Below are 19628 nucleotides of genomic sequence, written 5' to 3' on the forward strand. Positions count from 1 at the left end.
ATGCAAATTCCGCGCGTCAGAAGCCGCCGTCGTCGCTCGTGTCGCGACGATTAAAATTCCAGGTCGTCGTTCGTCCCGAATGTTCTCGCGCAACGAGAAGATCCGTCCCTACCCTGATCTCTCGGAGGTTTCGAATAAGATTCCAAACTCGTTTCGTCGCGTCGTTTCAGCGTGATCCTTTCGCGTGCCTAAACTCCGGACGATGTCGGACGCTATTGCGTTTCAGGCTGATCGCCGAAGAAGAATACGGTGCACGGGTCAGCGAAGACCTCGACCTCCGGGGAAGAGAACACTCGCGTAGAAACGCGAAGAGAGAGAGAGACAAGTTTCGACTTTGAGGGGAGAGCGACGTGCACCGCCGTAACCGGCGATCTCTGGATTTCAATGGATATCCTCGCGGATTAAAGATCAATTAATCGCGCGTGATCAACGACCGTGGCTATTCGCGGAGGCATCAAAGGTCACTTGTACTAATCAAGCCGGCAATTAGTTAACGTGACGCGTGCACAGTCGTCGGTACCGCCGGGATAAAGTTCACTTACCGAGAAATTCACTGCGCAACCACGGGTGAATACTGGTCGTGGGGGTTGTACCGGCGTGTTCGCTCGCGAGAAATGGACTTACGTCGCAACCGAAGCGCACTTAACTCTCGATTAAATAGATTGGTACATTCGTTTCGCGAAAGTACCGTGTAAACGAGAATCGCGTAAACGGAGGGTAACGTTCCTACGTGAAACCAGGGGAGGGGATATAGGCTCGGTACGATCGAGTAATTCGAGCATTTCGCGAAACGAATTTCACGTATTATTTTCGCGTAAGATTGAACGTACGAATATTTCGGGAGAGTAAACGGAATACGGGAAAGAAGGATAGTTGCGAAGTCTTTGGAAGATTCGAAGAGGTTTACGTTAGTACATTCTTCGTTTCTTTCGATGCGGAGATAATCTTCTTCTTTTATTCTTCCTCTTATTATTTTGTCCGGTGTTTCGGAACTGTTGGGTTGTTCGGGAAATCGTTTCGTTTTCCAAAGTGGAGAATATACAATTCGGTAAAATGTTTATACGCTTTAAGAAGAATCTAGTTTCATTTTCACCAAAAAAAAAAAAAAAACGAAACAACTTTCCCAACGACCTAATAATTGTATCCCAAACTTTCTTCACTGTTCTCCAAATCCTTTCTTTGACGCGGAACGCGCCGACTTTGGAAATTCACTCTCGCGTGGAAAATAAATAAACCACGGAAATATACTTGTTGCGTGTCTCTACGGACTGGAAATATCCGGTATTGTACGCGGAACCGTGGGAAAATTGAATCGGTAACTCACCGTTCTTGTACCGTAGCGGTTGCGGGCGTACAACCGCGTGAATAATTTCGACAAATATCGTTTCGCGCGGCGAGGAAACGATTCGGCACGGAATAGCGGCTCGTCTTCGTTCAGAGGGAAAAGAAGAAACGCGGCGTCGCGATGGCGTTTACGAGGACATCGTAGCCAGGCTTTTGCATACAGTAACCAATAAGGAAGCTGGTTCTTCCGCCTCCGTGCTTTGGCCGCGTCGAGTGACAATAATTCAACTCGTGGCCCGTAGTGGGCCGATAAAGCTGATAATTACGAAATATTACGGTCTCTTAATGGCTCGGTATTTTACAATCTATGTCGGCGGGCTCGATGCCGGCTCTCGCAGCAATGGCAGCCACCGTCCTCGCTGGAAACTTCGCGCGATAAAACGAACGCTAACCGCGAACGATAATGTCGCGGGATTTTCATCCCGAGAACGTCTCATCGGACGTTCCCTTCGGCATCGGATCGCCTTTGAATTAAAAAAAACGACCTCGTCTCTGCCACGCTGTTGTAAAGTTCGGATTATAATACGTAGTTTATTACAATACGCAGGGATTTTGCGTATCCAGTAGTACAGTTTTTGTACACACGAGAATACAAAGTCCGAAGAAACAAGTGTGCAATGATACTCCTTGACGCGAACGACGAGTATCGTGTGGTTTTCGCGACTCTCGACTCGGAACTGACTAGAAAAGAGCCAAAAGAAAAATAGCCAAACCGTTGACCGCGTAATGGACGACCCTTCCCCGCCAATACGGAGACGGTTCTTAAAACTTGACATCGACCGTTCGCTATCGACATCTGGCACTCTCAGGATAGTCGTTGCATCCGTTCCGATACACTCGTTGCGCGATTCACGAGGAATCGGTAACCGAACAACTTGGAAAAAGAGATCCGTCCGCCGCGTCATCGATCCGCCGCGCAGAAGAGGTTACGTACGATAACGAAAGCGCGGGAACGCTCGGAATGTTCGGCCGATGTTGCGTGTGCCACGGTATTAGGTTAATTGCCGGCCGCCGCGAAACCAACGACACAGAAATATTTCCCGCAATTATCGTTCCGTAGAAATCGACGGAGAGAATGGCGGAATCTTACCGATCCAAGAACGCTTGTAAATTCGCGATCGAGTAGACCCACCGCCGAGAGGACTCGCGAAGAGATCGACTCTCTCGAGGTTCTTTCGCGAGCTCCTCGGGTATGGATCCTCGAATCGCGTTCGAACGAGGTATTTTTATTTTACAGCGATCGATGAAATTTCTTTTTTTCTTTTTATATATATATATATTGGGTTTTACTCCGAGCGTCGAGTCATTAGCGACCACTCGGAGCAGTTTTTCCTTTCTCGGTACGGTAACGCTCGCTGAAATTTCTATGGAGTTGTCTCGCCTAAATTTCAACGACCCTTCTCCAACGTTCCGCCGCTTCTCGGCCTCTCGAGCCGAGCGTAATTCGTTTCTACGAGACCGAAGACGGTGAAGCTGTTGCCCGAGGACGACGAAGAAGCGTCATCGTCGTCACCGACCAATAGCGGCAATGCGCGCGACGTTACGAGAGTTTATAAATGGTATAGTTTACAACGTAAACCAGAGCGTGGATGTAAACACTCGTCGGTCATCTTCTCGCGCACGGACAGTATTTTCTACGTTCCTCGACCCGATCGGTACGCTCGCTTTGGCCAATAACACGTCACGGTCGAGAAGACTCTCGCTGATTACACTCGCGTTCTTACCGCAGGACTTCTTGCGAACCGCGCACGGTACGATCGCAACCGTAATTCGTAACTGCAAACTGTAGCCAAAAATGGTACAAATAGCGTCGCGTTCGGTCTCGCCTTGATCGGAGAAATCTCGTCGACGCGTTACGAGTATTTTCACGAGAACGAGACCGAACGTTAAGAAAAAAAATGTAACTTTTCATCCGCGACCTTCGAATACCAACCCGATCATTCTTGCGAAATAACGGGCGTCCGGTGTCGTGTTTCACGGTTCGCCGGTTCCGTTGGGAATCTCGTCCCGATGGCGACGATCGTGCACCGTACGAATCCGACGATCGTAAGAAACGTTACCGTCGTGTAAACGGTGGACAAACGACGATCGAGGAAAGCGAACGCGGTTACGGGCCGGTCGATTGAAACTCCGTAGACCTCCTAGCTAGGTTTCTCCGTTTCCCCGGGGCATCGGAAGGCAGGATGAGGTTCCCTGAAAGCCGATTAAATTATCGTGCCGTTGCGACGCGAATCGTCAAGCAGCGTACGGCGAACGTGCGACGACACGGGTTACCTACGTGGACGCGAAATTTGGCTCCGTTCCACGTACCGTTTTCTGGGAATACGGTCGATCGACGCGGGTGAAAGCATAAGGTATCCACTTCCCAGAGAAGAGTCGGGTGTTGCGTGTCCGTAATCGGAACCCGCGCATCACAGGATCGTAAGTGCCCCGAGGCGCTTATTCGCGCATAACTTTGCGAGAGCTGGATCCTCCACGGACACCAGCGCTCGGTCTCTCTATACGCGCTGAGCCGACGTTATAGGATCGAGCCTCGAATCGGAAATCGCGGCGAGCGAAGAAACGCCCCGGGCCAACGTTTCGACCGATCGACGAATAATATCTATCCACCCTTTACCTACGACCCTCGACGAACATCGAATTCCTTCGAGCAGAACGATTCACCGAACGATCGATACGCCCCGTACGCGAACGGAATCAATTACCGAGAAACGGGAAATTATCGTCGCGAATGTGAAATATCGCGGAAGAAGCGTCGATAATCGCTAATTGGTATCGCTAATTACAGCGAGTTCCACTTCCGGTGGTTTCTTCGAAGCGATTAGAAAATACGGTTAGATTCTTCGAGCTGCAACGTGACCAAGTCAGTTTTCATACGCGGAGGGGAATACAGAGGGGATAGGGTTTTACCGAATGAGAGCACACGTGGTGGAGAGTCGTTGGTAGTTGGTTTATTTGTTTGGTGAATTTCTGTGGAAAATTTCAAGATTTTGTTCTACTTACAGAAGGTTCTTGGATGATCGAGCGACGAGTCAAAGAGACTGTCCGCGAACAAGTACTTTTACGAACGGAATGTAATTTTTTACATTTAGTTCCGTCGTTTCGTGGCGATAATTGTACGAGTTTTGAATTTAAATGGTAACTTTCCGGTTAAGAAGTTTGGAAAGACGTTTCGTTTTCCAAAACGAAGAGTATATGATTTAATAAAATGTTTATACGCTCTGACAAAAATCGTGTTTCATTTTCACCAAAAAAAAAAAAAAAAAACGAAACGATTTTCCGACCAAACCCCATAGTTCCCTCGTCGATCGTATTTGCGTTTACTTCGATTCTGCAACCACGAGTTTTGGCCAGGATTCCCTCCGCGGGGCTTCGAGAAACCCGCGTGTGTCCTCGAGAATAATAATTTCAAGTAGAAGGAGTGGGTTTTTGCGGACATCGAGTATCCGTCGGACAGACGCTTCATTTAGAACTCGTTGAAGCTAACCAGTCGAGGGGTTCTCGTTCGCGAATGAAACGAACTCGAGCGGGAAAAAAATGCACGGAAAAGAAAAGTCACCGGAGGCCAGAAGCTAGCTAAAATTAACACGACTTTCTCCCGTGTTCGTCGGTGGACAGAATCGTCCACAACGATTGACCGTTTCTTTCTTTCGATTGCTTTCAGAGCGAGTTCGAGCCACAATGTCACGTGTTTCGAACGAAGCAGTTGCGGAAGCCGCGGCCGTGCCATTTGTGCCATCAAGCGGTCATCAAGCAGGCGTCGTGCTGCAGAGGTGAGTCGATAAGGTCATTCTCTACGACGACAGAGGCGTAGGAAGAGCTCCGTCGGTACATCGCTCGGACCGATAGATGGTAAAAACGCGCGGCGGAACGAAAGTGGCGGTAAAAGCGTCGCTTTTCGAACGTACTCGATCGAAAACAAAAAAGTGTCGTACTTTTGCGATTAAATATTTCTGCAACGTTTTGGCCACGATCTCTGACAAAGTTACAAACCGGTGCGAGAGTTTTGTATTTTCGATTAAAGGAATTTGAAAATTCGACGGTTCTCACCAACGTGGACCACAACTGTAAACATCGACTCGTTATCGCGTACAAAAGTATTCGGAGAAGGGTTAAGATGCAAGAGGATTTTTTCTTCGACCCAACTCGATTCAAGTTTTGCTTCCAAATATTATTTTGTAATTTTTTTTCGACGTCAGTATCACGGAAAAATTTCAGAGTACTTTTTTACAGTACAGGACACGACTCGGTACGATTAGAATGTTTTCAAGTAGATTCAGATTTATATACGCCTCGCTTCTCGTTACGGTTAGGTCTCGTCCCATCTTTAATCCGCTGACCCATTCTTGGGTCGTTGACGCGTCTTGAATTTCCTGACATTTTTATCGCGATTGTCGTACACCGCGAGAATTTTTGCAACACACGTCGGTGTGTTCTTACAGTTCGAACGAGAAAGAAGTAACGCGATATTTTAAGAAACATTCTTTCTCGAATCGTATCTTTTACCAACAGTTAGTCAACGATTAATTCACGACCGATGTGTTTTGATAATTTCACCGATACGTCGTTCACGGTTCCGATGTAAAATTTTCAGAGGATCGTTCGAATCTGTAAATAGGCTCTGCACGATCGGAAAACGTACTATTGAAATTTTTTCTTTTCGTTTCAGTCTGCAAATACATCTGCCACAAGACCTGCGAAGACAAGGTGAGCGACAATAACGATTCTCTTTTATTTCGTTACGTTGACGGAGGCTCTTCGATTACCGAAAAATATAAAAGAAACGCGTAAAAATCTTTGATCGCTCGCTTACTCGCTCAAGTATACGCGTGTTAGTTTGCGAACTTTGTTTTTAAACGTATCAAAGTTGCACGCAAAAAAGTCAATTCGATCGTTGAAGTGTAAAAGATATCGGAACTCTCGTGGTTCGACTCAACAATTCTAAAATTGACCAATTTGGTAAGGTATCACTTACCCGACTCATCGATCTTTAAACGTACGCTTACTTTTCGTTTACGCGAACGTTATCAGGTACCGTCGTTGCATCATTTCTACCACGCGTACTTTCCTCAATTTCAATTCATTTCTCAACCGTCCACTTCCAATAATCGGTAAAATAATTCTCTTCGATTTTATCCCCAACTGCGAAAAGAAACCACGCGTTCAAGGGTAAACCATTGGGTTGTTCGGAAAGTCGTTTCGCGTATTCGGTGAAAATGAAAGAGCGTTTAAACATTTTATCAAATCATATATTCTCCATTTTGGAAAACGAAACGACTCTCCGAAGAACCCAAAGGAAGATGAAAGATCGTTTCGTCGACTTTATCGGCAACTTTCGAAGAACAAACCACGTCTTCGAGGACGTCGTCTAAATTCTCGAAAAAAGCGGAAAGACGATCGATCGAGCGTCTCGTACGCTCTCCGCGTGATTTTCGAGACGGATAAACCGGCGATGGTGTCTGGTCGCGTCGGCGCGTGGTGGTCGGTTCTCGCGAATTAGTGTTACGCGATCGAGCAACGTCTTCTCGGAAAGTTTGCGACGTAGTGGCACGTGGAGAGCACTTCCTCGTACACGAAGAGGCTCTCCGCGAGCGTGGCACGTTGCCGTTGGTACTTCCTGGTACTCAAACAAATCTCCCGTGGCTCGAACACGCGAAACAAAACGCTCTCGAACGAACCGGTGGACACGATCACCGCCGAGAAGATCGTCGGGTTGTTAATTTTTCTCGCTCGGCCCCGTACGATACCCCCCCGATACGGTTACCGGAAGTCGTCGAGGAAATAATCGGCGTCTGGTCGCGTTCGATCCCGGTCACCGCGCAAGATGCATCTCAATTCGAGTAGTCCGGGTGCACCGATGCCGCGGTTGAGAGATTCTCTCGTTTCCACGAAGTGTTCTCTCTCTCGCGTTCGTTTCGCCGATAGCCGAGCGTCGGTCGTTTCGCGCGTGTTCGTGAGCGGGAATAGATCTCGGTTCGGTCGTCCTCTGTGTGAAACGCGGTGTGGGTTCAGTCACCGGGCAAGGCACGAGCCTCACTTACCTTACCTTCTTCGTATCTTCAAGTACTCCCGTGTCGCACCGGCTCGCGCGCGGACTCTTCGCACACCTTCGACACGGTCGTCGACACGGACGCGGCTCGCGCGATACCCACCGACACACGCGCGAGGGAACCGAGCACGGGAGCAACGGAAAGGATGAACGTTGAACGTCGAGGAGAAACGTGCCTCAGACGGTAGGAAAGCGCCAGAGAGCACGACTTCCTTCTGTAAGTGCCGGGACGTCGTTTGTTACGAAGGTTTTGCGCCAGCCGCGAACAAAACGGTCGCCCCGATTCCTTTGATGCGTCTATTTCGAACGGTGGAAGTGCCTCCATTACCGGCTCGGACGTGGAACCGCACCGGTACGGATCTTCCAAGTTCCTCGGGAATCGTCGAAAACGCTCGAGAGAGCGTTCCACGACGCTCGAGATCTCGAAATCGTCGACGTTCTTCTTCGCTACGGTGACTCTCGTTTTCGTCGTTGCCCGACGAATCGATCACCGAACGCGATGTTTCCATCCACGGATGAACAACAAGAGGAAAGAGAAACGAAGAATCAACGAACAGGCGCAAACTTTAATCAACCGAGATCGGCCCGATAGATTACGCCCCGGATCGCTGGAAGGCTACTTTCCGCGCTCGAATATCCACTGCTACGCCCGGGTCATACGAGCCTGTTTTCTTCCGTCACGATTATACGCGAAAAAGCGTAACAATTCTAGTCTAATTGGTGATTCGAGAACGGTATCCCGATATCGACCAGAACGAGAAAGAACTAGAGAGAGAGAGAGAGAAATCTCTCCGGGCCCTCGGGTGGTCCATCGGGTCTCTACGTTTCGTCGAACCTCCTCGTTTCGACGAGGAACGAGCGGTACAATTCGGTGTTGTCGGGTTTACCCGCGGCACGAACGTCACTTTGCCCTTTCGAGAACGCGCGAACGTCGAAAACCGCGGTTACGTTCCGCGCGAGAATTCCGCGTAGGTCGCGAGGTTCGTTCCGGACGTTTTGAAATTCGAGGCAGCCGGCTTCCAGGAGTCGGTCGCGTAGCTCGCTCCGTCTCTCGTGTTCCATTCGCGGTATCGCGGAACACGTCGGTCGCGTATGACGTAATTCGTCGTACGCACGGTACGTAACAAGCTTCGGTTTCGTACGTCACCTTGAACTCGACGGTGACTCCGACTCGCTGGACCACACGCGCGTTTCGCGCGGGTAACGCGTTACGCGGCGAGTATATACGCGGTGTTGAAACACTCTTGCAACGATCGGTTTCTCGAGGAGCGTCGTCGACGGAGCGTAGAATTTCTCGTCCGTCCATCTCCACGATCCGAAACCATTCCGGAAGAATTTCCTCGCGAGTGAATCGTCCTCGCGGGCGAATTCGATCGTTCGATCACCCGTGTTTCCGTGAACTTCCACGCGACACTCGGCACGGTCCGCGAACGGGCCACCGTGTACAATCCTGTTCATTAATCTCGGTTAGGTTCGTACGTACGCGCTCGTGTAACGCTAGAAATTGGCTAGAAAGTACTGTTATCCGGCGTCCCCTGTAACATTATAACGCTACTGTATACACGGAGGAGGTATGCATCGCGTCGCGGTATCTCGCGGAGATACGCCGCGAGGTATGCGCGAGAGGGTATCGATATCATCGCCACGGTCGTGTAACGCCTTTTCTCTTGGAATTCGCGTCGCGGACGATCCGAGAACCGCTGATCGCTCGGGACGAGCTAACGAACGACGACGACGAAGACGACGAAGAAGACGACAATGACGTCGTTCGTCGAATACGCGGAACGAGTCGTTTCCTTGAGATCGAAGGTCGTCGCGGTAGGTTTCTTTCCATTGGAGTATCTCGTTCGTCGAACTCCCGGGGACGTCTGGTTCCGGGAGTCACGGATCGAAGGTGGCACACTCGCGTCGAACGAGCTGTCGCCACCGTCGGATCGTTTCCACGGTCCCGAAATTCTCGAACACCGTTAACTCCCCAAACATCGAAGCTTCGCGGCTAACGAACCAGCCGCGACGTCGCCAAAGTTTGCCGGTTCTCGATCAGCGTCGTCGTTTCTCACCGCGTTCCACGTTTCCCCCCAACCACGGTTCGTTTTCGAAGCGGAGATTCGCGTCACGGAGGGCGGACGGACGGTCCCTCTGCGCGTACTCCCGAGGGCGTCCTCGTTCCCCGGGGTAGAGCGAGCGGTCCTCGTTGCCGGTTAACCGGTAGCCTGTCCTCGCGGAAGAGGGAGGAGCCCTTTTAGCGGCCGTGAGCCTCTTCGAAACGGGATGCTCGCGACCGTGGCTCTACTCGGCCGGTCTACGTCGTCGTCGGCGGGGTGCATCGACCGTCCACCGTTGTAAACCGTGGCGAGCATCCCGTCCTCGCCAAGTACGAAACCCGGGGCTACCATACCCGGTGGAAGCGCGCGGTCCGCGTACCACCGCCTCGGCTCTTCCAAGATTGTAAACAGCCGGCAAGAACCGGGGAAACCAGACGATGGCTAACGTTCGGTACGCGCTTGTCTTCTCCTCCTCTTCCTCCTCCTCCTTCTTCTGCGTCCTCTTTCTTCCTCTTGGCCGATGTTCCTCGCGTTCCCCCGACACACGCTCTTCTTTATTCTTCCAGCGTGTCTTCCCTTTCGCGTTCCCAGCTTCGAGATGCGCCCAGGTGCAACGTCGAGGAGCAACGTGGCTTTGCCCACGCCCTGCGACCACGTTTTCCCGCGCGACCGCCAACCGTCCAACAAAGGAGCGCGGAACGAACGCGAACGGCCGAGTTCGCGAACACCGTATGGAAATCTAGAACGTCCACGGATACACACGCGCTCGCCAGCATTTTTCTCAAAGCCGTACACGACCCGAGAGAATACGCGCGGACCGGACGAGTGGAAAAGATCGGTGCCGCGCTATTGTTTCCGGCCAGAGAGACGAGCACCGTGAACGTTTCGCTTCCGATACATCGTCTTTATCCGTCCTCCCCCTCTCTCTCTCTCTCTCTCTCTCTCTCTCTTCGCGAGTTCGCGACGCAGCGCCCCGATCGCGACCCGGTGCACCATCACCGGCTCGGATACGATCCGCCTCGATACCCTTGTTCGCGATGAATGCGGGATTGTTTGCCGGTGTTGATTCAAGAAACGGAGAGACGAATAGAAGCAACGAGGAAACCCCGGGCGACCACCCGGTGGGAGGAGGAGACGCGATGCTCGATCGAGGGGAATACGAAACGAGAGGGGAACCAAAGAAATTTCGAATTTCCCCGCGCCCGATCAACGGTTTCCGGCTTCTCGTTCGGAGCTGTGTCGGGATCTAAGCGGATTACGCGAGGATAAAGACGAACGGAAGGAGGAATTCGAGGCGAGCAGGGAGCGTCTCGACGCGTAGTCGGTGTCGCGAGCGGTGGATCGCGTTTCTGCTTGAAAAAATGAAGCGAAAACGTGGAACGAAATTTGTTCGCAGGAGTCTCCGTTTTCGAGATAACCGGCTACGAGTATCCACGGTGCTCGGGGTAACGCGTGCCACGCGCGCCGTGAATCTTCCAAGCGGAGTATCTCGAAAACGAACGCTCGTACGGAAAAATCTGATTTTACGTTTTCGATGTACTTTTTCGCGTACGATCGATCGGCGAAAGAAATTACCTACGTAGAGGTCTCCGTTTTCGAGAAAACCGGTTCCGAAGATTCACTGCTTTAGGGTAACGCGCACCACGCGCGACGTGAATCTTCCAAGCGGAGTATCTCGAAAACGAACGCTCCTTTAGAAAAATCCGATTTTACGTTTTCGATGTACTTTTTCGCGTTCAATCGATCCGCGAAAGAAATAACCTTCGTAGAGGTCTCCGTTTTCGAGAAAATCGACCCCGAAGTGAAGAATTCCTCGGGAGTTTTCGATCGGTTCCAACTCGCGTTTCGAAGCGCGCGCGTTTTCGAGTCGCGGAAGGAAAATCGATGCGATCGCGTGCGAGGGCTGTAACGGGATTCGGAGTCGAGGTCTGTAGGGGGAGGGGGGCGGCTATCGATCGTACGAAGAGGGACCGGATCGACGGCGAGGATCGAGACGAAGTAAGACGAGACGCCGGATAAACGCGGCGAGCGAAAAGAAGTTCGCGGTGTCGCGACATTGACTCGGTTGGCGAGCAACGTTGCAACGACGGCTAATAACATCCGCGATTGAACGCGCCGCGAGATCTTCGCGACCGTGTCGCGAAAGTAGGCGCGATTTACGAGGACACGCTCGCCGCGCATCCTTCTCCCATCGATTTATCGCCATTACGTAAGGAATTACGCTCTCGCGTCGGAACGAACCTGGAACGCGTCGAAGTTGAGCCCCGACGATAGCTAACTCCTCGATACTCCCATAGGACGTGCCAACCCCGGTGTTATTTACTACGTCGTAACAACGTCGATTCCGGAGCCGTCGACTTCACTTTTCGCGTGTAATTGGCGGAAGATGTATCGCGCGGTCGTAAATTAAGAGCGGCGCGAAAAGGAGTACGCGTAAGTGGGCAGGTCCTCTTCTTCTTCTTCTTCTTGTTCTTCTTCTTCTTCTTTGCTTCCACGGATTATTTATTTATTTATTTGTTTCGCGAGAGGATCCACGGGACGCGCGTACGCGTAAACGGGAGGTAAGGAAACCGAGAGGACGACGGTGCGCGATGATCGACGATCGGTAGGATTTTCATTTACGGTAACGTTTGCGTATAACGCACTCCTTAACGACACCGATGATCCGGAAAATGAATTCGAGCACGGTGCAACGTAACTTTTTCTTTTCACCGCAAACGCGTTACGGCGCGACGCGTTACGCAAATTTCTAATTATACCTGAATCGATGGGACGATCGAGTACCGGGGTACCGTGTCGAAAGAATTTAACGCTCTAAATGGAAATGTATGGTAATCGTTCCTACGTCCTTGAGCGTCGATAATTTCGAGGTACTTCGATTTCGTATCGCGGTCACGACCGTACGGGATGTTCGTGGATTTTTTTTCATTCGTTTCGTCGTTTCGGGAAGAAAATATCGAAGTTCGACGAGACGTTGTTCGCGATAGTTTCTCGTTCGCGTAAGTTTTCCACGCTCGTAATCTTCGTCCGACAGATACGAAATTCGATAAAGCGTTGCGCGGGGAAATCCGACGTAACTGTCGCACGTGTCGTCCGTCTTGCGAAATCCCCTTCTAAACGTCTCTTGGACTTCGTTCGTTGCTTTCCTCGGATTCGCGAAATTACGGTCGTCGTTGCTACGTGTTCGTTCCGTGGGTTTTGTTTTGTTTTTTTTTTTTTTTTTTCGAAAACAAAATCGATGCAACTCGAACGGTCGCGCCTCGAGGGCTCGTAACTTCGTAGACACCCTGTACGTACTTTGTCCCGCGGAGCGCTCGAAATCGATAAGCACCTCGCGTCCTTGTCACGATTCGAGCAGGGAAAGAACAACGCTCGAGGTTTCGAAAAAAAAAATTAATTACGCATCGAGCACGAGCGGAAACGAGAATCGATTCGCTGGGAATCGTGTCGGTCGCATCTAATAGCGATCGTGCCGATCGTCGCGACGCGTTCGTTACGATTTTTCGGACCTCGTCGCTTCGTCGAACGGATCGTGCGCGATTTCCAATTCGCAAACGAAAGACACGCGAGATACCCGACAATTTTCCCCACAATACTACGGATACGACCGCTCGAGCGATAATTGCGAAGTGTGTCGGGTTGTTGCGCAATCCGTCGTACGAGGCGGCTGCGTTGTATGGCGGCCATAAATCGTTTTATGGTCCCTAATGGAGGAGAATAGACGTAGTCCGAGCAACTCGGTGATCTCGAGTAGTCGGTTGATTTTCTCCCTGGCGTGCCTACGGCGCGGTATTATTTTTTTGAAACTTTGGATCTCTCTCTTTCTTTCTTTAGACGCAAAAATTGTGTCGAAAAGTATCGCGAACGCGGACGAAACGAACGTAGACTCTCCCGACGAGATCCAAACGCACGTTCAAGTAGAAAACCAAGACAGGAGGGAGTGTGGGTGGGTGGGTATGGGAGGACTCTTATTTTAATTAATATCGGGAGCACCGAAACGTTAACGAGCTCAGCTCGCGAAATCCAATTTTCCTACCATCGTCGTAGTTCGCCGGTGCGCATCGTTGAAGTGTAAATTATTTCGCCAGGGTGTAATAAACGTGCACGCGACACACAAGGCGCGCGCGCTGTCTATACGTTACGAAATAAATATTCGCGGTGGCGGTGGCGGTGGCGGTGGTGGCGGTGGTGGCGGTGGTGGTTGGTATCGACGACGATAAATCACTGTGCACCCGTATATAATTCTTAACGTCGTCGGTGTAACAGCGGGTTGTTAAGATTCGACCACAAATTTTCTGCCCGGTTCTCCGTGTGTGTGTACGTATTTGGTGGGGTGTCTACCTGCGGCGATAGCGATGGGCTCCGTGCACGCGCGATGCGGAGCTCTCCAGTCCGCGAACAGCGCTCCAACGCGAAGGACGTGGGAAAGATCGATTCGGTCGGGCGGTGCTCGATCCCTCGAAAAATTCACGCGAGTTCGCGTCGTTTCCAGTCCGACGACCGACCATTTTCGTCTCTTCGAAAGATAATCGTCGTACGTGGCGCGCGGCAACGCGTCCGTTCTGTGTAACCGTTTCTCGGTTCGAGCCGAATCGAAGCGGGCCGAGCATCGTCGAACGTTGCGCGTCCAAGTATTCGCGCGGTTTTTCGAACGGCAGCGCATCGAAACCGATCCGCGCGACAAAAGTGAAGTGGTGCGCGTAACAGTGACGAGAAACAGAATCGTACGCGGATGTTCCCTTCCACGAGAAACCGAAGCCCTCGGGAAGTACTTTAACGGTCAGCCTCGATACGCGATCGATCTCTCGATTAAATTCCTGAAATCGTGGCACCGCGAGCGACCGAGCGACCGACCGACCGAGCGAGCGAACGAGCGAGCGAACGAGCGCGCGCGCCTCCGCGGACGAGACCCGCTCGTCTCGAAGCGACCGGTGGAAGGTCGTCGAACCCGAGGACACTCCGCCAAAATTAGTACCGGTGCCTATCGTGGGGCGTGACCTTGACCCGTGACGGGACCAGCCTGACGAAAATCGAGAGTGGTCCGTCGGACGGGGATTCGTTTCTCTGCGCGCGAAGGACGAACCGCGAAGACGACCGACGACGACGACGAACAACGACGACGACGACGGATCGGAGCTGACAAGGGAGGAGGGTAGACGAAGCGAGATGCGCCATTTTCGAGAACCGATGCGAGAAGGTGAACGATCCTTGGAGCGTTTCGCCGCAGACCGGTAATGGGATACCAGAGGTGACGGCAAGATGAACGGTCACGGTTCCACCAATGAGGTACTTGCGCCGCGTTCCGTCCACGTTTCTTTTCTCCCTTCCATGGTGTTTTTTTTTTCTTTCCCTCTTCTCTTTTCTTTCTTTCTTTTTTTTCTTTCTCTCCTCTGTTTCTTAGCCATGTCGCCCGCGCGCTCGCGCGCGCCCGCGTGGTTTCTTCTTGTTGCGTTCTAAATTCGCCGCGACGCGGACTTAGGGTTTGTGCACACCAGCGCGGCGAAACACGAAGTCGAACTGGGAGAGAACGAGACGCGGAGAACCTTCGAAACGCAAGGTTCGCGTTGGTTTCGGTACGGAGTCGCTTATAGAGAGCTTCTTCGCGCGAAAAGTAAACAGAACCGGAAACGGAGCCCGCGCGGAGAGCTCGATCGATGACCGAAGTTGAATCGGCCGAGTCGCGAATACGCGGGTGTTCGGGTGACCGGGACGTCACTGTGCGCCGTTGACGAATCTGTTCTCGGTCTTAACCGTCGATCGATACCGTCATCGGCCGGAGATGCACAGTTTTAGGTGGGACACGAGCCCCGACGGCACACGGGAGATCCTGATCACCCGATCGTAGCAACCGAGCCACGTAGGTACACGGTGCACGGCTCGACTTCGTCGATGAAACGATCGTCGTCCTGTTGGCGAATCGGTGGCCCGTTGCTCGTCCACCGCTTCGGGACCCGGTTTAACGATCGCCGTTGATTCGTGCATCGACGAGTCGAGCTCGTACTCGTTCACCAAATTGATCGGTACGTAATCGTTTAATGGTCGAGGCCGGGCACGGCGACGCGACGAAACTGTATCCGAACGAGCAAAGTTCGTTACAACGACGATTATCGGAAATAATAGGGAGATAAAGCGGGTTTCGGATAAACGAATTTTTGTGTAGCCGCTCGACGAGAACGGATATACAACTTTACGAAGAGTACGATTCGCGTTCGCCGAACAACGTCGCTTCGATGTTATCGTCGCGAGCGCATTAGCGCACGACGAATACGAATCGAGAGTCGGTAAAATCGTTGTCGCGAAACTTAATCTCGATAACGCGGGAACGTTCGCAGCCACCGATCGTCGATGATCGATTCTGTCTCGAGTCGAAACTCATTACGAGCAAACCGGAAGAACTTACACGCGTCTTATCCGGTAATCGGTGTTTTCGATGATAGATTTTCTACGAATCGATTAATCAACTCGCACCGTATCTAATAACGCTCGGAGAACAACTCGAGTGGAAAGTACACAGGTTCGAGTAAACTTAACGGACCGTAAAACCCCGAATAGCGATTACGCGATTATACGATCGCCATTTGGACGAACACCGATCGCTTGCGTTTACTTCGGAGGATCTACCGGGATTTATTCTCGAGCGAACGAGTATTTTACATAATTCCACCGCGTCGAACGTTCCCTTCGAGTAAATCCGATGCGCAACGCCTATCGCGCGACGTTTACGGATAAATATTTTATCTCGACGTTTTCGAGCAAAAGTCTGGAAATAAACTCTCATCGTCGATGGCTCGGGAGAAGTAGACTCGATTTTCACGGAAATATGCGCACCGGTACGTCGTCGGTGGTAACGTCGCTGCCGCGAAACGAAACCAGCCGGTCGAGTGCAATACGCTTTTCGATCGCACCGCTGGAAGGAAGTCGACGATTCCGCGGCGATGTCACGGCTTTCCGAAACGTTCGACCGAACCCTCGGCTCGTGACGTTGGCTTCGTCGTTTTATCGCATCGGTGTGCACGAGCCCTTATATATATAGCTCTAACGGAGACGCAGAATTCTCGACGTTCGCGACGATGTCTTGTGTATCCGCGGCTCGCACGACGTTCGAGGTTTCTAGTCTGGGGGTATTCTTGGATAACATTCGATACTCGTCCGTGGCGTACGCGTGAATTGCTCTACGTTCGTGCAAAGATTCTCCCCTCGCTGCGAATATTGTTTACATTTTGCGTTTCCATCGAAACGTTCGAGACTTCCAGACGAGAATCAACCGTGAAAGATTCTTCTGGTCCCAGAGTGTTCTCAACACTCGATACTCGTTCCTGACAGGTGCATACTACTTCGTTAACTTCAAATTTCCTCTTTCGCTGCGAATATTATTTACATTTTCCGTTTCCATCGAAACGTTCGAGACTTCCAGACGAGAATCAACCGTGAAAGATTCTTCTGGTCCGAGAGTGTTCTCAACACTCGATACTCGTTCCTGACAGATGCACACTACTTCGTTAACTTAAAGTTGCCTCCCTCGTTGCGAATATTGTTTACATTTTCCGTTTCCATCGAAACGCTCGAGATTTCCAGACGAGAATCAACCGTGAAAGATTCTTCTGGTCCCAGAGTGTTCTCAACACTCGATACTCGTTCCTGACAGGTGCATACTACTTCGTTAACTTCAAATTTCCTCTTTCGCTGCGAATATTATTTACATTTTCCGTTTCCATCGAAACGTTCGAGACTTCCAGACGAGAATCAACCGTGAGAGATTCTTCTGGTCCAATACTGTTCTCAACACTCGATACTCGTCCCCGACGAGCTCATACGTCTCCGTTAACGGGAAGTTTCCTCCTCAGCTGCGAATATTGTTTACATTTTCCGTTTCCATCGAAAGGCTCGTGACTCGCGCGCATCGCTCGAGACTTTCGCGCAAGAATCAACCGCGGAAGAAGCTTTCGGAGTCTACCGATCCAAGGTACTCGATCAACGCTCGATACTTGCAACGCGTGTACTCGCTACTCCGATAACGAAAAGTCTCTTGGCTGCAAATATTGCCGAGATTTTCCGTTTCCCTTGAAACGCTCGTGCCTTTCCGAAATCCCTCGAGACCGTGACGCAAAAGTGAACCGCTGGTAAACCGGAGAAGCTTCTAGGCTGCTGTTCCAGTCTCTTCCAGCCCGACGGTGACATTCGCGTTGGGATCGTTAAAGAGCCTCTCGAGTATCTTATCAGCGATCGGCTCGCCAGAAATACCAATCTCGTCGCGAGAGTAAACAATTATCTCGAATAAATAAACCGCTTCGATCGTGAACGCAATAACGTACGCGGAAATGCAAACCCGTCGAGTTTACCCGCATCTCGAGTGTTTCCACCGAGCTCAGATATTGCTGTTTCTTTTTTTTTTTTTTCATTTTTTTTTCTTTCTTCTTTTTTTACGCGAGCGAAACTCGCGATTCTCGGCTAGGTGCCGTTGAAGCGAAGAAAGAGGAAAGGTGGGACGCGCGATAAGACAGACTCTGTGCTCGATTAGATAAGCTTCACCGACAGGTACGCTACCGTTTGCACGTCGAAATTCACCGCGTGTTTTTCCAGCGTTTCTCGACTCGCGGTAGCTCCACCATCGGATTTTCTCCATCGATGTTCCGTTCCGTTTTTTTTTTCGATCCAGCGTTCACCGTCGAAAGTTTCCAGTCACGGTCGAGCCGATGGATTTTCTCGCGATTTCGATCGAGAAGCGTTCGACTGGTTCGTAATCGTTGGTGAACGCTCGATGATAAAGCTCTTCGTCGTTTCTTCGTCGTTTCTTCGTCGTTTCTTCGTCGGGGCAATTTTAATTATCGAAGAGTGATAACGTGTCCGAGCACGTGGCACGCATCGGCTAGAGCCAGCGCGACAGGCGTACCGGTTGCCGCGCGTGTTCGTTGAAATTTCGATGGTCCGGGGACTCCGTGCCGCGGTATCGAGGCCAGATGGCTTTCCGTCTTTTCCGTGCAGACTGCCGGCCAGATTGATTGGACATCTCGAATAAAAGGGATCGCTGGCGAACAGCCAACCGAGAACCGAGAGAACCGTTCCGTTCGGTTCCGTTCCGTTCCGTTCGATGGTCTCTTTTCGCGCGGAACGGCGAAAACTAAAAGACGAAGTTCCCTTTCGATATCGTCCGTGGCTGCCGTTCGTTGCGCAAATACATCGACGATCGGGCTTCCGAGAACGACCGGTGGACGTCTATCCACGTTTTATCTCGCCGCGCTTTCAACGCGCGGACTATCGCCTGTTTACTCTTCGAAGTACAGTGCGGATCGATTCCTACGAGACTTCTTTTGTGGACTGGTTCTTCGATCTACGCTTCACGACGCATACACAGGGTGACAGGCTCGACACTTTCACGGTCGGTGGTTTTCGCGCTACTCCGTCGCCGAGAATCGTGGCCAGGTTGCTCCACGATTCTATCCTCGACTCCTCCAATACGAGTGTCCTGTTTCGAGAATATTCGAAACGTTTACTCACCGGTATTCACATTTACTCGAGCATTGTGCAATCTTTAACGGGTAAAATTGTACTCCGAATGGAAGACAGTATTATTCGGTTGCGATCTTTAACGCCTAAAATTGTACTCCGAATGGAAGACAGTATTATTCGGTTGCGATCTTTAACGCCTAAAATTGTACTCCGAATGGAAGACAGTATTATTCGGTTGCGATCTTTAACGCCTAAAATTGTACTCCGAATGGAAGACAGTATTATTCGGTTGCGATCTTTAACGCCTAAAATTGTACTCCGAATGGAAGACAGTATTATTCGGTTGCGATCTTTAACGAGTAAAATTGTACTCCGAATGGAGACAGTATTATTCGGTTGCGATCTTTCGTACGATATATCGTGAATACAAGAAGCATTGCACTTGATTTTTTCACCAAAAACAGGTTGTAGCGAATGTTTACAGTCACGTTTGTCGTTTCACTCTCGCATAATGTGCAAGTGTCACGATATACGGTGTCCGTGTTTCATTGGTAGGAAAAGTCGTCATTTAAAAACGAACTTACTTTTACGAAAGAATGATTTTTATCCCGTTTGGTAAAGTATATTTCTTTCCATCGCGGTGGATTATTTCGCAAACACCGAGTAACCGTTGGTCCCCTTTGTCGCTTCGAAACGAAACGAACGCGACCCTTTTGGGTCGACATCCTTTTTGTTTGTCGCAA

The 19628-nt window shown here is 50.8% G+C and overlaps 2 protein-coding genes across 4 annotated transcripts in view; one reads left to right on the plus strand and one right to left on the minus strand.

The window, feature by feature from the left end:
• By (focal adhesion protein tensin) overlaps nt 1–19628 on the plus strand; it is a 277180-nt gene that overhangs the window by 93303 nt on the left and 164249 nt on the right. For 2 of the 3 annotated variants that reach the window (XM_076313153.1, XM_076313156.1), the window contains exons 2-3: nt 5009–5117; nt 6014–6051. In XM_076313153.1, coding sequence (XP_076169268.1) covers nt 5009–5117; nt 6014–6051 — 147 coding nt within the window. Of the gene's footprint in view, nt 1–5008; nt 5118–6013; nt 6052–14324; nt 14725–19628 lie in introns of those variants that run through there. The other variant, XM_076313159.1, reaches the window with a different exon arrangement.
• The window catches only part of LOC143147680 (putative sodium-dependent multivitamin transporter), a 173788-nt gene that overhangs the window by 43980 nt on the left and 110180 nt on the right, over nt 1–19628 (minus strand). The gene's annotated exons all lie outside the window — the stretch shown is intronic.

The sequence above is a fragment of the Ptiloglossa arizonensis genome, chromosome 5 (genome assembly GCF_051014685.1).
Source record: "Ptiloglossa arizonensis isolate GNS036 chromosome 5, iyPtiAriz1_principal, whole genome shotgun sequence".
In the NCBI taxonomy this organism is placed as follows: Eukaryota; Metazoa; Arthropoda; class Insecta; order Hymenoptera; family Colletidae; genus Ptiloglossa; species Ptiloglossa arizonensis.